The 16,997-nt window shown below is 40.8% G+C and overlaps 1 protein-coding gene across 2 annotated transcripts; it reads left to right on the top strand.

Annotated features, from left to right (window-relative positions):
• Positions 1 to 71: 71 nt before the first annotated feature.
• cp110 (centriolar coiled-coil protein 110) lies at positions 72 to 16,987 on the top strand. Of its 2 annotated transcripts, XM_085277653.1 has the most exons (10): positions 74 to 743; positions 1,002 to 1,121; positions 2,444 to 4,991; positions 5,644 to 5,771; positions 8,801 to 8,902; positions 9,414 to 9,524; positions 10,352 to 10,444; positions 10,601 to 10,717; positions 14,463 to 14,545; positions 14,763 to 16,987. In XM_085277653.1, the coding sequence occupies exons 1-10, from the start codon at positions 606 to 608 to the stop codon at positions 14,920 to 14,922; spliced, it is 3,600 nt and encodes a 1,199-aa protein (XP_085133779.1). In that variant the 5' UTR covers positions 74 to 605; the 3' UTR covers positions 14,923 to 16,987. The 2 variants fall into 2 exon arrangements, with proteins under 2 accessions (XP_085133780.1, XP_085133779.1); XM_085277654.1 differs by lacking the exon at positions 8,801 to 8,902 and having other exon boundaries at positions 72 to 743.
• Positions 16,988 to 16,997: the final 10 nt, after the last annotated feature.

Genomic DNA, 16,997 nt, shown 5'->3' with positions numbered 1-16,997 from the left:
GACACCAAAGTATCTCCATACTTTTCTGCATGTTTTTCTTTGGTCAGTCAGGCCTGTAGGGGGCAGTATCACGTTAGTCTGAGTTCAGTGAAAAGTAATTTCTTCTCATTATTTTTTAAGTATTAAATCCACTTCTTATACTTTGTCCGACGTAACGTTGTAGCGGTTTTCTTCCTTTCCCGTGAAATGCTTTTATGTTGTAAAGGGGGTGTTTGTTGAACCCTGGTGTGAATCCACTCCGGGTTTTCGGCGCTCTGTAACCGTCACTGTCGTTCTTTACCCGGTTGTTGCCCCGGAGGAGAGGCGGTAAAAATGTAAACATTGATTCCCCCCAGTGGACCTGACCAGACTGTCTTTTGTGTTGCTTATAAGAGGACCAACAGTATAGCTGTAGCGTCTACCTTTGCTGAGTTTAACCCAGTGTCTTCTTTTTTTTTTTTTAAGTTTATGCGTCTACTTTTAAACGGTAACAAAAAGCAGCCAAAGCTAGCGTTATGTTAGCTAAGCTAGCTAGCAAACTAGCGTTAGCAAACAATAACTTGGTAGTAATTTTTTAGCCGTTAAACTGCCCAAAGTTACTCTCTACTGTGTTCCGATGAAGAGTAATGGAGGAATACGAAGAGTTTGTGCAGCATCTTCTTCCTCAGCTCAGGAGAAGAGAAGAGAAAGAGGAGGAAAACCACAGACCCTCATCTGCATCCTCTGTCATCCGCTTCTATGGACGATCCATCCTCCCTCCTCTGGTGCTGGATAAGTTTACGGCTGTCATCATGGTTGATCATTTTAGCAAAAGGCTGAACTTATTTTTTTTTATAGATAGATGCACTCTTAGTTTGAAGGAAAATGACGCATATTAATTCAGTCACTGAGACATGCTGCCTATCTCCCTTTAATGTAAATTATAGGCATCCATTAATAATAATGATAAAACAGAAGCAGACTTGTTTGAAATGAAACAGTATTAATTCCAGATAACTCATGTCTGTTTTGTGATGACACAGCTCTCAGAGAAACAGAGAGAGGAGATGCGTCGACTCAGAGACGAAGCTGCTGCCCACACAGTTCAGTTCAGAGATGATCCCCGGATGGCCTACATCCAGACGATTCTGCACAGCGTTCAGGTAATTTAAGCTTTGTTTTGTTTGTAACCTATGCTGTTGGCTCCTTGTGTGAGAGCAGCTTCAGTTGAGAATGACAGAGTCCGGGCACAAAATACGGAAGGAATATTGTAATCTTTAGTTTTCTTTTATAGGGAGAGAGACGTCTAATGTATAATAGTACATCACCATCACAGTTTGCACATATGATTTGTGGACTCAAATGCAACAATACAGTTTAATATGACAGAAGTAAATCTATAGCGCTTTCAGGTGCTGTATGGCCAGCTGTGCCATTTAACGTGAGTAATTACATGAAATAATTAAAAAACAAATTCTGCTTGAATCTGGACTATCCACCTCCCAAGAGGGTGGTCACTTTATATAAATTTGTCCAATACAGATGGACTCAAATATTGCAATTAATCAAGTATTCTTTGGCTGATAGCCTGCGCCGATACAAATAAGGTTATGCATTTACCCAATGGACCATTGATGCAGTAAAACAGTTGCTTCAGCCATCATGAAATGTCACTATACTGGCTCACAGGGTGGGCAATTAATTGGAATTAATGTAAGTTTTGGCTTTGGCTCTTGGAAGTTGTGCAAAAACTATCATTTTTATATTCAAACACAAGACAAATCTCTTATTTGTTTTGTGTTTTAAATCAGTTGCACACCTTTCATTTAAATCTTTTTAAGCCCCTCCTTAAAAACCCAAATCACTCAAAGTTCAGCTTGAGTCAAGAACACAGAAAACATTTGAGAACCTTTTGGTAGCAAGGTCTGTCTGCTGCATTGCCCGTCTGTCACTGAGGGACTCCTACCTGGTTTGCTTTTAGTAGTGCATGACCGAGTTGAATATTAGGCTTTGCCTGTCCATCTCTCTTCCTGTTGATACTTTGCTGGTCTTCCAAGGAAGTCTGCTGCCACCTGGGCCGTTTTTAAGCTTCCATCTGCCAGTATGGACATTTTGCAGTGGAAGCTGTGGTATATATGTACATGGCCCTTGGCAGATGGACTTTATGGTCCAAAACACCCACTACTCTGGGCCTAGCTCTACCAGACAACACACTGTACTCCACGTTGTACACCCCGCTTTTTAATTATTTATTTATTTGTTTGTATGTTGAAATTATTTTTAAAGTTCCAGGGTAATCCCCTGTAAAAAGATGTATTGAAAGTTCATTATATGCATAAGTGTTGAAAATTAAAATTACCAACTAAAATAGCTGTAATTATGTTTTTTGGCATAATCAGCGTTTGGCATTGTTGTATTGAACAGGGAAAAGCACATTTTTTAAAATCTCATTGCATTATTTTTGTTTCTGCTCATGTTTTTCCAGCTGAGGAAGACACCAACACTCGAGGAGTTGCTTCAAGAGTCAGAAATTATCACACAATCTTCATATTTCCGTAAAACCACTGGTGGACTGGTGTGTCCGGATGATTTTTTTGCGGGAAGCAGTGATAATGTTTCGCTCCCAGCTGCAGCGAAAGGAAAAGTTGGTGTTTGTCTTCCTCCACTGACATCGACGACATATAGTCCCTTTTTCGCCTCTAACGTGACACCTCAGGAAAATTACCAGGAAGGATGCCTTACTGACCAAGTTAACAGCCAACAAGGATCACAGCCAAATTTTTTACATAGTGCAAGCTGCCAGTCGCTCTCCTCAGGTTATGTCACCAACGAGAATGTAGAAAACTGTACTGCTATCCCTGAAAGGATTAATGCAGAAAACGAGAGCAATGTCTCAGACTACTCAGAAGGATTTTATAACACAGTGGGCTTTTTTCTTCACAACACCTCAAATACAATCGCCAAGATGCCAGATATTATCAGCCACCCTCCCATAGATGGAGAGGAATTAGAGAGGAGTGGGCGGGAGTCATCTTTTTGTGATAACTTAACAGAGTTGAGAGAAATTTGTTGCATGTCATTTGAGGAGGATTCACTCTTGTGTAATCCTTTACCAACAGAAAAATCTAAAAATGGTCAACTGGACAGTGTGATGCGTGATGATAACGATCCCTTTAGTTCAGTGCATGACCCTGACAAAGATGCACATTTAGACAAAAATGAGGACTCAGTTGCTTTTTTGGAAAAAAGCAGCTTTTCAGATAATCCAACACACACACAAAGCACTCGTCACCGTCTTACAACAGAACTGTGTGTTCAGCGTAGTCCCAGAGAGACTGAACTAGAGGACAACCAGGTAGATGAAGCAGACTCAAAGCTGTCTGAGGAGCCTTATCGTCTGAGCCTCCAGGCCTTGCTGAAGAAATCTCAGGAGTATCGACGGCGCCAGCGGATGCTTAGGAACCAAGCCAAAAACACTAAAATCCAAGAGAGAACCCAAGAACAGCCAAGAGCAAAGGCAGAGGAGCAGAGCAGCTCTGATAAGGAGAATGATGAGATCCCTTACAAGGACACTGTGACTGCAGAGGGGAAGAAGACTAAAGACAAGAGAAGTACTTTTATCTCGTCAGTGGAAACTTCGTTAAAGAAATCCTATGAGAATGAGCGGATGATTGAAAGTGAACTCTCTGGGAAAAATATGACACATTTAACAGGAGATGGAGATAATAAGGAAATGACTAGTGTTGATGAAGAAACAATCATCATAAGTAATAGGCTGAACAGTTCACAGGAGGTCTTAATAAAGCCAAAACAATTCAGTGCCTTCATCCAGCAACAGCCATTAGAAACTTCCCTTGTTAAAGATCCTCCAGCTTTTTTTAAAGGAGCAGGGAAATATCGCACAGTCCCAGCCCCTAGCTTCTGCAGGAGCCCTGTTCACTACAAAAGAAAAAGTGGACAAAAGGTTGATGTGGAGGAGACCTCAAAGGGGAAACTTGAGGTTGGTACTGGTTTGAAAGACCATCACAATTCTGAAGAAGTTAATCCAGGTCATCAAAACAGTCCTATAGTGGGTCCTCCCGGAGTGAATCTCACAGTTGAAGGGGAAGTAACAAGCATTTTAACTGAGAGTTCACAGCACATGGATCAGTTGGAGTCAGACCTGTCCAGTCTTAAGGTTCTGATCACAGATCTTGAGTCAACGGTGAAAGAAAACTTGAAAGAAGACAGTCACAGCCAAGCTGAGAGCAGCCTGCAAAGTGAGTTAAGTTTTAAGGGTATGACAAATGAGCAAATAAAAAGTGATTATTGGGAGGACAAGCAGAGAGCTCATGGTGATAATAGCAGTGATGCAGAGTACAAGAAGTGGTCGAGCAGACAGTTATATAACAATTACAGAAACATGCATGGAGACTTAGTTCCGGAAGCGACTGTCAGTGACACAGATGATGTTCCCCTCACAGTTAAGGAGAACGGGGATGAGCTCTGTGATTTTAGCGAGCGCAAATTGATCAAAACCTTATCTGCAGAGAGAGAAAGTTGGAAAAAAGTGAGCAGAGAAGCACTAACCGGGAGTTCTGCACAGCCTGGAGATTGCGGAAAGCAGCAGCCACCTGGTAAATGCATCCTTTCTGTGGCTCAGCAGATGCGCATTCCCGATGTTTTCCGAAATGTTCCATCTGATCCTCCTTTTCGGAGTTACATCTCAGTGCCTTCAGATAACAGTAAACACCTTGTTGAAAGAAGGAAAGAATTGGCCCTAGAAGGTCACAACTCCACCCACTCACCATCTCTAAATCAGTCATATGATGTGGACACACCGTCTGGCCTGTGGTTCACTGAAAGATCAGGGTCACAAGGTCATCCTGAGCAAGAAAAGCATCTGACCCCACAGAGTGGCAGTGACGGTCAGGGAGGGGTGTCCAAGGTCAAACGGAGACTGCTAATGCACACGATGGAGGAGACACTGGAAGGGAGTGCCAATACCAGTGGGGGAGTGGACTCTGTCAGACCCAACTCCAGCACACCCAGAGGTAAGACGAGAAGAGGAAGTGTTGTTTAAATAACCATGTTAGTTATTAGATATTTATTCTCAGTGACATCATACAGAGCCAAGAGTAGAACAAACTGCCTGAAACACAGTGTTTAGAACAGTTTGAGGCCTGACAGTTTATACATGCACCAAAAATAGCCGACGTCTTTGTGTTGTTTTGTCTTGAGTTGGAGACTCTTGATGTTTAATACAGGAGGGGATAGTGCATCACGTGGAAATGATGAGGTGTTGTGTAAAAAAAACTCTTTGATCGAGTGGTGACACCTTTCTTTCCATCGTGCCTCGGGTGCCTCAACACTATAAATGGTTAGGTGTGCTGGTAATGTTACAGCTCACCCAGACACTGACAGACACCTCGCCCATAATGATGTCTTTAGATTTTGGTTTAAGTGTAATATATGACAGAAAATAAAGGTAAAGAAAAAAGATAGCAGCTCTTCTTTAATCTTTGTGCCACAAAAAGGGGAAAAGGAGAAAATATTTAGACTCAACCCCAGACTCTACATCATTAGAAAGCTAATTTTTCAAATCTTATAAAGTATAGTAACAGTTGTGCAAATGACCTGTAGGCAAATGTAGTGGGCCAACAGTGAATTTCATATGTGACCACATGTTGTGTTTCCTGTCTGTAGCTGCAGGGCAGTGGTGTGAAGGTCTCGGCAGTCAGAGGGATAAGCGAGAGCAGCTGAAAGAGATACACGCTGCTCAGGTCAGAGCGCTGCAAGAGGAGCACAGGAGACAGCAGGAGGAGCTACTACAGGTGAGACTTATTTTATTATTTATTGTATTGTACTATACATATTACTGCTATTTTGTTATTGGATTCATATATTTCCTTTAGATGATAGATCTGAAACATTTTTTTAAAAGTGTGGAAATAGACAAATGTGAAGCAAAGAAAAAGAGTGGCAGAAGGTTTATTTGAGAGTCCAGCTATGTACAAATTACTCTGTATATTTCAGGTATTTTCTTCCCAAACTCGTTTGTTTAATACTTGCTGCACCTCTGATGGTTTGTTGCCAATTTGGATCAAAATCTCCTGATAAAGTTTTAACTAATGGTACAGTGTAAGCACACATAACCCAAAGACTTTAGACTGATGTAAACACCCATTTTTCTGCTCTGTATGATGTCACTAAGAGTGGATATCCCTAATAGGGTAACCTCCTATTCAAACCTTTTGAGAATGAGGGGCAGCCAATCAGAAGAAAGTTGGCTTAAGTCATCTTGGTGGAGAGAGAGGATGCTCTGAGGGGCTACCCCATGGCCCAGTATAAAACAAATAAGGATTATTTTGAATTGTGACTCATACAAAAGTATTTTAGCAGAGTCCAAGAATAAATCTATAGAACTGACAATGAGAATAATCGGGCACTTTAATAACGATGATAATTATTTGCATATGTTTAGTTGGTAATACCAGCTCATCGTTATCGTCTTAGTGAGGAGTGTTTGATGTACAGAAAAAAAATATCAAATTAACCAATAGTGCTAAAAAAGTAATGTTTTTAGATCTCAGGAAGTGCTATGGTTAGAAAAAGTTTAGGGACCACTGCTGCAGCTAATGGATTTAATCAGAACAGCTTTAAAATATCATGCATACAGAGCTGACATCAAACATGTCGCCCAAGGTGTTTGCAGTTAAATAAAAAGAGTGTTTATACTTTATTTATTTTTTTATGGTAATTTCACTCTACATCTCACTGAGATTTATTTATTCACAAAAGATCTCAGAATATTAAGTGCTAGATGATATCGATGATAATTACTTACAGTAAGTCACACAATAACAAACCAAAAATGCTAATAAAAAATAAAGAATGATAACAAAGAATTGAATTAAATGGGAAAAAAATACAGGTGTAGGCTTATTACACCTGTCCTGTTTATTTATTAATTATTATTAATAATTTGTTCAATATGAGTTGTAAGTTGGATAGCTTGATGTAAAATAGATTGAAATAGATTGAAGACTTGAAATGTTATCCAGAAACTGCTGTATGCGCAGAAATATTGCATTTTATATGCTGAAAAACATTTTTATACTTTTCTTTAGTCTGTTGCTAAAAATATTCACATGCACAAAGAAAGTTGAGAAGAAATACAGCATTTACTCATATCTGAGTGGCATCTATTAATATTTTAGCAGTTCTTTTAGCTTCTTTTTTTTTACACAGAGTATTCAATCATGAGTTTAAATAAATAGGCCACAGATTAGAAAAGGAATTTAAACAGTTTGCTTCTGTTAATAGATTTCTTCAACAATGATAGAGAAGCGGTATAGAGCACTGTCAGGGTCATTCTGTCATTGTTTTATTTGATGCAATCTAAAGCTGTTTGTCAAGTTACATCAAGAAAATGGAAAAAATAATCTGAAATTATATATTCCTGAGACCCCCGAACAAGTGATCATTTATTCTAAGTCTAAATATGGTAAAAACGCAGTCAGTGATATTACCTCCCTCCCATTGGTCTGCTTCTTGCATTAGATTGCATCACGTATTGCTGTACAGATCTAGCACTGCGTAATTCCAGTACAGCAACCATAATTCACTCCGCCAAGGTTTCCGACTTCACCCAAAGTCACCTATGAGAAATAAAAACTGAGCTCCAGTTTTAATCTTTTAAAGACGAGGAAAACAGGCGTTGTGAGTTTCTAGCCAATTTACTGAGCGGTAATACAATACTGACCATAAATGTTTCTTTGAAACTAGAAGCAGGCATTTGAAAAAGACTTTGGCATTGTTCCACATGTGACCATGTGCACACAAACGCACACACACACACACACTGTCTCACCCTACCTGTTAGAGTGAGCTTTTGGAGACCCAGGTCGTGGGCTGACTACAGACGTTTGCTCATTACAAGAGACCTTCAGACTCTCCCCAGTAAAAAAAAAAAAAAAAAAAAGGGTTTCTACCATAAATGTTTCATTACATCCCTAAGAGGCGAGCTGGCACGGTCGCCTCTTTCTGTGTGTGTGTGTGTGTGTGTGTGTGTGTGTGTGTGTGTGTGTGTGTGTGTGTGTGTGTGTGTGTGTGTGTGTGTGTGTGTGTGCGCGCACATGCAAGACTTCAAGGACGCCTGCTGTTCTCTGGCAACCGGTTCCTGTTTCTTCAGCTTGTGTCTGTGTTTGTTCTTGGCCCGTGTCCTTGCCCTGTTAATCACAGGCTCTGTTTAATTTATGTATCCTTAACAACAATATAATTAACATAAGCTGTTTCATAAAAAGACTTCTTTTTGACTCCCCTCCGTCCTTCCATCATCTGCGCTGTGATGAGAGCGAGCTGTCTGCTGGACTCTCTGGTAGTGGGTGGAGGGGATCGAGGGAATTGACACAGAAAAGGAAAGGATAATTTGTTTAATTCATGAGCGTCTGTGGTTAAGTGCCAGATCGTCCCGCTGAGTGCCACCGCTAATGGTCCCTTTGCCTTCTCCTCCCTCCTTTTTTTTTTTTTTACCTCCTCTCTCCTCTGATCCCACTTTTTGTTTTGTTTTATACCTCCACCAACATTGTTTTTACTCTCTGGCTGTATTAATTTCCTCCATCTCTCTCGTCTCATCATCCTGGTCATCCCTCTGCTCTGCTGCTCATCTCATCCCTCTTACCTCTGTGCCCCATCTCTCCCCCTTCTGTCTCTTCGTCTCTACCCTCAATTAATTTCTTTCTCCTGCCTCATTTGCTGTCCTTTCCAATTCAATATTTTCCAACCTTGCCTGCTCCCAAATGTGCACTCACATACACATGAACTTTTCCTCTTATTCCGTATGTGTCTCTCTGTCTCTCAGGCGCTGGCAGTCCGTTATCGTATCCTTCAGAGCGTGTCCTTCCCCTGCTCCATGTCAGGCTCACGTCTTGGGGACACGTTGACCTTTTCTACCCTCTCTCAGGTATTACCATAATATTTGTCCACTCATGTGGGTGATGCAGAAAGCTTGCCCTGCTCACCCTTTTATCTGAAGGATTTTTAGTCATCACCAGTTGGCTGACACGCTCATGTAAAACACACTCCACCCCCCACATGTCTTAATCCTCATCAGCATCCCTTTTTATCTGTTATTGTGCTTTTATATGTCTCCCCGCACAGCAGTTCAGCTTCAGTAGAAGTACATTTGTTCAACAAACATGTCTTTTTAATGCAACCGCTCTTGAATCAACAAGTGAGTGATGGCACATCAGCTGCTTATTATTCTGCTTATTATTCTCTATTATAATGATGAGCCACGAGTCCACTTGCGTTGATGCACTAAACAGATGCCAACCAAAAGACCTTGAGAAGCTGCGTGGGAAATTAATTGGTTGTCACTGATGGAATTAGCATTCTCCTCTCTCCTCCCCTCTGGTTCTCATTATTCACCCCTCTCTCATCACTCGTTTTCCCTTCTTTCTCCTCTTCCTCAGCCTTCCAGCTCGCAGCACTACCGCCCCCTGCTGGCAGCGGCTGTGAAGGGTTTTCTAACTCGCAGGTTGCTGAGGACGGAGAGAGTGACACAGCTGGTGCGCACCGTCAGGGTGAGTGGAGACAGCAGCGACACGTCTGTTTCTTGCAGCACATGCTCTTATTGTCATTAAATGAGCTCTGCTTGTGTGCAGATGTGTACAGCTGTGCCTAATTTAATTTATTAGGATACCCTTTAGCTACAGCCATGCAGCTGCGATCCTTCCTGGAGTCCTTGACAGTGCAGCATACAGTCTAAAACAGAGACTTCCTCAATCAGGGGTCGCGTTAAACAAATATTTTCCATCACTTATGAGGTTTTTGCGTTCGTTTGTTTTTTAATAGTGACAGATGAATCTGATCATCTGGACAGGCTAAAACACTGGTAGTGGGTTAAGCATAAGATTAACCAACACACATGAACACAGTGTTGCTGGCAACATCTTGTCTTTTATACCATAACAAAACGCAACCACCAGAAGTCCAGTCACAGCCACTGGATGCCTTTGAAAAGTGTGAATGTTGCAGTGAAGTCTTCAATGTCTTACATTTGTTTGTAAAAACAACCCTCAAATGGACTGAGGGATTATTATACCATCCATGTTTGATATTTGAATAGAAGAAAAAAAAATTGGGGGTATCTTCAGCAGCTGAAGCAACTGTGTTCTTAATTTTGGTGAAATTTAAATTTTTACTAAATAACATGTAAACCAGCAGGTGCTGGCAGCGTTTTTTGTTTTTGTTTTTTGTACTTTAATTTAATCGTAAATCCATGAATATTTTAAATATCTATTTGACAGATTTCACCATTCAGTTTGTCTCTGTGTAAACATAATATTCATGATAAATATAACTAAATAATAGCGCAATCTTTGCTGTGTGTGTGCTTTTGCTCATTTAGGACACACAGCAGTTCCTGCAGGCCCTCCGGCAGCAGAGCACTCAGCTCTGCAACAAACAGGACCTCTTACTGGAGGAGAGAGTCACACTGCAGGTATAAATGTTGTAAACACATCTGTTAACCTCTCTGCTCTCCTGCACACCGTCAACTCAACAATTACTCGCTCCATTAGCAGTTACCACAACAGTTACTGTGACTGCACGCATTCATTGAAGCCATCGTCTGCTCTGTAATTGTTTGCTCCTCCAGCTGCGCGCTGCACTTTATGAGGTCTACGACATATTCTTCAACCTGTCAGCCAGAGAGCGAATGCAGCTGATCAGCTGGGACAGAGAGCTCGCCAAGGAGAGAGAGCTCAGACGACAGGTAACCTTTTCAGGAGATCATAGGCTGTGTTTACACATGTGGTCAGTAGTCAGGTTTTCTTCTGGTTCTCCAGTCAAGTGACTGTAAAGTGACCCTGGAGTATTTTAATGGCAGTCTTAATAAGAAAATTCACATTCTCTAAGTACTGTGGAAAAGTGCTTCAGTGCTTCCTTTATTACCACCTGTATTACTTCCTTTTGCAGAGGCTACACAGAATCTTTTGTAAGAGGAAAAGAGATAATGCACTCCCACAATTCACAGAAACACCAAAGAAACAGTCAGCATGACTGAGAAGTGATGCAGGTCATTTAAATGTTAATGAACAGTATGTTTTCCATTTTGTGGCATAACCTTTATTATGGTTGAACCTCTAAACTAAAAGGTGAACTCTGAATATACTACATTGCAATAGTAAAACTGAATGATATGATGTTGTTACATTGTTTGACAGACTTCGTGTGTGTGTGTGTGTGTGTGTGTGTGTGTGTGTGTGTGTGTGTGTGTGTGTGTGTGTGTGTGTGTGTATTTATATATGTGCACAAAATCATGAATTCATTTTAGTGCAGTCAGAGAAAGCTTTTAACAAAATGAACACTGGATCATCTCTCCAGCAGGAAGAGAAAATATGAGTGGATGGGATGAGCAGCTAATCATATTTCACTTTATGTTCTCTATTCCTTTGACTTAACCAAAGTGTCCTTCATAACAGGTGATTAACCTTATGTTTAACTCCTGACATGCACAGGATATGCATATAGTTAGCTGTAACTTGTTACAATACAATACTACCCATGTTCCGGTGTACCACACCTGAAGACTCATTAATTCATAAGACTGTGTGTTCATGTGACAGCAAGTCAAAAGGTTAAAGTAAGAAAGACTCATACTGTTTTGTTTTTGTTTTTTCCTCACTTTCACTATAAAATTAGGGCTCATGAGGATGTAAGAGTACACCAGCTGGGTCAAAAGACACATCACACAAATGCAGTTGTGGTTAGAAGTTTGTATACACTCACTGTCGGCATGAATGTCACAGAAATTTTGGTCTTTGTTTATTTTTAACTTCATTTTTCAGGGTGGAGTGGTACATCGTACAGCATATACATCACACATCTTTAATGACTTTTAAAAAGTCCAAAGATTTAATTTATTTTGGGTTTTCTGCAACCCACACAGAGTCAAGTATACATACAAGCTCAAATATATCCATGCACCCCCACTAATAGTTGGTTAAATTTCTTGCAGCAAGTTCGACCTTGGCCAGATCCTTTTTGTAGCCATTAACGAGCTTCTGGCACAGTTCTGGCTGGATATTTGGCCACTCTAGATCCAACTGTATGGAGCCCCAGAGCATGATGATGCCACCACCATGCTTGACAGCTGGGCTAGTGTTCTTACATTTGAAAGTCTCCCCTTTTTCCTCCAAACATACCTCTTGTCATGTTGGGCACAGGACTGAACCTCTGCCTCATCTAACCAGGAAACTGTTCCCCAGAAGGCAGTCGGCTTGTCCATGTGGTTAGCTGCATATTTCAGTGAAGCTGGAGGTGTCAGTTTTGGGTCAAAGACTTCTTTCTCTGCACCCTTTCAGTCCATTTTGAGTTTCAACTCATTTCACGGTGGATACTGATGCTGATGTTCCAGCAGTTTCCAGTTCATGGCAGTTTTGAGCCTTGGTGGTCCCTGTGTTGTTCCTGAACATCCAAACCAATTTCCTCTCATCTGAGCGTGACAGTTTGGGTCTTCTTTCAGACCCTGGCAAAGTGGTGACTAGGGCAGGGCAATATGGCCAAAAATATTTATCACAATATATATTTGAAAATGTGCGATAACGATATAACTGAGGATATAATTGACACAAAACAAAATACTTTACAACTCCACAACTTTATTAGTGCAAAAAAAACCCATCAATGTATTTTCACTTAAACAAGCAGCTGTTTTTTATGTGCATTAAAGTTATATAAAAATTTAACAGTGCAAATGCAAATTCCTTGCTGACAGTTTAACCAAAAGGCATTTCCAATGGAAATTGGCCAACATATCCTCAGCATAACCATGTAGAATATCCACAAAACTTAAAAAGAGGTTATACACACACAATACGGTAATATTATGTTGAAGCACAGTACGTATTACTCCGCGAGGCTCCCGACTACGGTAGCCGTAATGCTCTGACATCAAGCAGTGCGGCTTTGTAGCTTCCGAAAGTCGTACTAAAACATTTTTTGACAAATTTCTGAGCACCGTGTACCACATAAAATCAGTTCGAAGTCAGTAAGCACAACCAGAATTCATACATAAGGCACACAGGATTATAAGGGGCACTGTCAATTTTTCAGAAAATCAAAGGATTGATTTTAAGTGTGCCGTATTTTCCGAAAAACACGGTAATAACGACGGCCCGCTAGCATGCTCTACCAAAAAATGTGCTCTGGTGTGTATCTGACAGAAGAAAGCCAAACCAGTTCCACACCACTGAAGTTGCATTTTTACAAACCAATTCTGGTTCATCCGTTTCATTCAACGATCTGCTTTCGCCCTTCTCATTCTCTGTCGCCGCTATGCTTTTTCCGCCATGTGCGTATGGGGGGGGCACTGTGCATGCGTATTTTACCCATATTATATCATGATATTTCATTTTCTTATCGTTGCCCAACATTATAACTGTATTACCATGAATGTTATGATATGGCCCAGCCCTAGTGGTGACACATAAAAATAATGTGAACTTTGATGCAGTTGTTTGAACTGGTGATGTTGGAATCTCTTTAGAAATGACTCCAAGAGACCTTCCTAACTCTGGTAAATCCACAATTCTCCTTCTTAGATCTTCACTGAGTTCCTTGGACTTTCACATTGTTCTAATTATTGATCAATCCGTTGAGTGCCATCAAACAAGTTCTTCTAATGCTGGCAAAGAGAAACTATCAGCTCTAGTTTGTGATCTGAGTTTCTAGGCTGAGAAGCAGAAATTCTAATATTCCATCAACAGTGTATAAATTTGCTTTTGATACTGGTGGCATACATGCCAACCCTCCCGATTTTTCTGGGAGAATCCCGAATTTCAGTGCCCCTCCCAAAAATCTCCCAGAGCCACCATTCTCCCGATTTTCCACCCGGACAACAAAATTGAAAAACCCCAGATTGGGCCGGTCAATTCCAGTTTCCAACAATGGCTTCTACTACTGCAGCTACTTAGTTTTAATATTACTCTTATTACTCATTCTGGGTCGCAAAATAAACTTTTCGAAAATTTACGCCAGCGTCCGGTTATATTTTAGATAACAAGGAGCAGACAGCAGAGTTTCACTCCACCGAGAGAGCTCGTGACGTAATTCTGAAGGCTAGACTGTCCAATTTCACAGTCGCTCATTTCCGGTCTAGCCGGCTTTCTGTAGTGCGCGAAGGCCGGGTCCTCAGGTGGACGCAGCCTCTGAATTTGGACAGCCCCGCTGTTTCCGGCTGGACAGTATTAACAGTGACATTTAACTTATTTTATCCAATAAATAAACATTGTAAAATTCTAATTTTCTGTATATATATGTATATGTATACCACTCCCCCACCCAACATCCCTTTTGAATGTCTCCCTAATTCTGAGGTCTCAAGGTTGGCAAGTATGACTGGTGGCTGCTGCAGAGACTATGTTCTAAATATTGTGCATTTTTACGTGTGTGTGTGTGTGTGTGTGTGTGTGTGTGTGTGTGTGCGCGCGCACGCGCGCGCGCGCTTGTGTGTTTAGGGTTCACAGACTGGCCGCCCCAGAGGAAAGAGCTTTCTGTCAGCTGCAACACAGAAGTCGCTGGAGAGGAAAAGAGGAATGATGTGAGTTTTTCCTGCATCGTTGCTGTTTTTCTGTTTTCTTCACAAACCAAACCCAGTCATTACAAGTAACATAAGAACCACTGGAGTGGCTTTTTATTGCAAGGTAAAAATGCAGCAGTTCCTTTAATTTTGTGATGAATTGAAAATCCTGCACCACAGAAAGAAAAAACTTTCTTCTTCATTTCTTTGTCAGCTCTAAAACTTGTCTTTGTTTCAGGATCCAAAGAAAGGCTGCAGGAAGGCACCGCGGGGTTATGACGAGGACAGCACAAAAGTCTGGATTCTCTGCTGAGCCCCTGCCAGAAACCAAACGAGGACATTTCAGAGCAAATCCTCAGAGGGTCCCCAAGAGCGCTTCCTCCTCTAGACCCCAATGACACCTTCCTAATTGGCCCCAGTGAGAACTCCTAACGAGCCCTCTAGTGATTACATGAATAGAGTATTACTAATCATTTGAGAGTTTCCAAATCCAAAAACCAAATTTGATTCAAATGGATGACTAATGCATATCATTGTATTTCATCTCGGGGGCTTTGAGAACATTTTTGACACCATGGTGTCTACAGAGAAGCGGCTATGTCACGTCTGCTTCCGGCATTTTTTAATTTATTTATTTATTTAATTTTTTTTGCCATCTTCAGATTATTCATGTTGAAGATATTTGTGCGAAAATGTTGAGTTGACAGAAAAAATCGTTTGGCAGCAACTTTAAAGGGTTGTTCACAGCACCTGAAAGATTTATAGACTCGCAGCAGACGTTCTGACAGCTACAGTGAACAGTATTGATCATCTCTCTGTTCCTTTGGGTACTAGAGGAAGACAGCAGTTCATAAATTTGGGGTCAAATATTAGATTTGTGTTGGGAACAAATACTCTTTAGTAGGTTGTGCATTGTAGTCTTCAGATAGGCAATCGCTTTGTTTAAAGGTGACCAATTGTGCTTATTTCCAGCCTAATATTTTTATTCATGAACTCCACTAGAGTGGCTTTGCATGATTCACAGGTAGCAGATATCCTTATTTGTCTTTTGCTGAGGCTTGGTGCAGCTCCTCAGTCCATCCATTGTCTGAAATAAGATACTTTAGCTCCTCTTTTGTTAACTTTGTGACCACTTTGACTGAAATTTCAGGACCACAGATCCTGAAACATATTCTTAAAGTGTGACTGCTGTCACATGCCTTAAAGTTGGCGATCTAATAGATACACAGCAGCTTGTTTCACGTTTGCTGACATTGGCAGCTCTTTTCCTGCATAAGCTTTATAAACATCTATGAAACAGAATAAAATATACTTCAATCTTACTCTCAGATTTGAAACATAGCTTGGAGTTTTGTTCTGCTTATTTCCAGTTCCTTTTTTTGTTGTTTGACTCTACCAGCATGGCTTTGCATGATTAACAGTTAAAGGTTTTCCTTATTATCTGATACTACATCTTGGCGTAGCACCTCGCTCTCGTTCACTAGCTAAAATGAGCTGTTTTAGTCAACTTTCTCCTGATTGGCTGCCCCTCATAAAACAGGTTTCAAGCAGAAAGTGGGTGGGGCTTCTGTGAGAAGACCATATTAGGGATATTACCATTCTTTTAAAGCCAAGCGTAGATAAAACAGTTAGAGCAGTGTGAAGCCTTAACTTTTGTCTGTGCCAAAGTATTTATGACAGAAAACGAGAAAAATTATAATAGATCCACTTGATGATGTTAGGAAGTAAACATGTGGTAGATAAGCTTTTTCAGAGCAGACACTTTGGAAAAGCACCCTTGTATGTGCTGTGCTATATGGCTCAGTGTTACATTTAATGGGAAATAAGCATTGCTTGTGTTTTTCCTGCTGCTGTTATAAATCTTTGTCTTTTGTGGAAAAAACAGTATTTCCCCTTTTCCACAAAGACAATGCTGGTGCCCAGTGTAGTGCAGACTAGTCCCAAGTGACAAAAGCTGAGGCCAGCACTACGCTTCAGAGATCCCAGGCACGGTGTTTTAGGCCCTCAGGTCAGTGACCATGAGAAGGACTATCACAACAACCAGCAGGCAGTCGTCAGATTCTCTCTGTCATCATTTTTCTTCCCACAGTATTTCTTAACTTCTCGCAACTCAGCATAATCGCCACTAAAACCAGTTGAGAGGTGGGCCGGTTCTCTGGAAGCTCTCTGTGTGGGTGGAAAAGAGGTGCATTAGGACACCCAGCTGAAACACACCTGTTCGTTCATCCCCTTTGTGATTCGCCACCTCTTGTATTCACACATATTAAACCCTGCTTGTGTGATATGAGTAGTATTTTGTTCGTCTTCATATCAATGGCTGATACTTGAAGTGTTACTCTTCGTGTTGCCTTAAATATTTGTAGCTAAAACCTTTTGCAAATTTTGTATTGTTGTGGATTTTTGATTTGTTTTAAATGTTATTTATTTGTTCGTGTTTGATAATAATAAACTTATTTACACTGAGTTGTTGATG

The sequence above is a fragment of the Mchenga conophoros genome, linkage group LG6, assembly GCF_057382185.1.
Source record: "Mchenga conophoros isolate Kocher_MC1m ecotype Shallow Benthic linkage group LG6, M_conophoros_male_GT1.1, whole genome shotgun sequence".
In the NCBI taxonomy this organism is placed as follows: domain Eukaryota; kingdom Metazoa; phylum Chordata; class Actinopteri; order Cichliformes; family Cichlidae; genus Mchenga; species Mchenga conophoros.
This window is presented reverse-complemented; position numbering and strand designations above follow the sequence as displayed.

Excerpts from the sequence above, each read along its gene's own strand:
- cp110 (XM_085277653.1), top strand. The coding sequence starts at position 606 with ATGGAGGAATACGAAGAGTTTGTGCAGCATCTTCTTCCTCAGCTCAGG. Across the intron at positions 8,903-9,413 it reads CCTTTTCTACCCTCTCTCAG|CCTTCCAGCTCGCAGCACTA; the intron begins GTATTACCATAA and ends CCTCTTCCTCAG. Across the intron at positions 10,718-14,462 it reads AGAGAGAGCTCAGACGACAG|GGTTCACAGACTGGCCGCCC; the intron begins GTAACCTTTTCA and ends TTGTGTGTTTAG.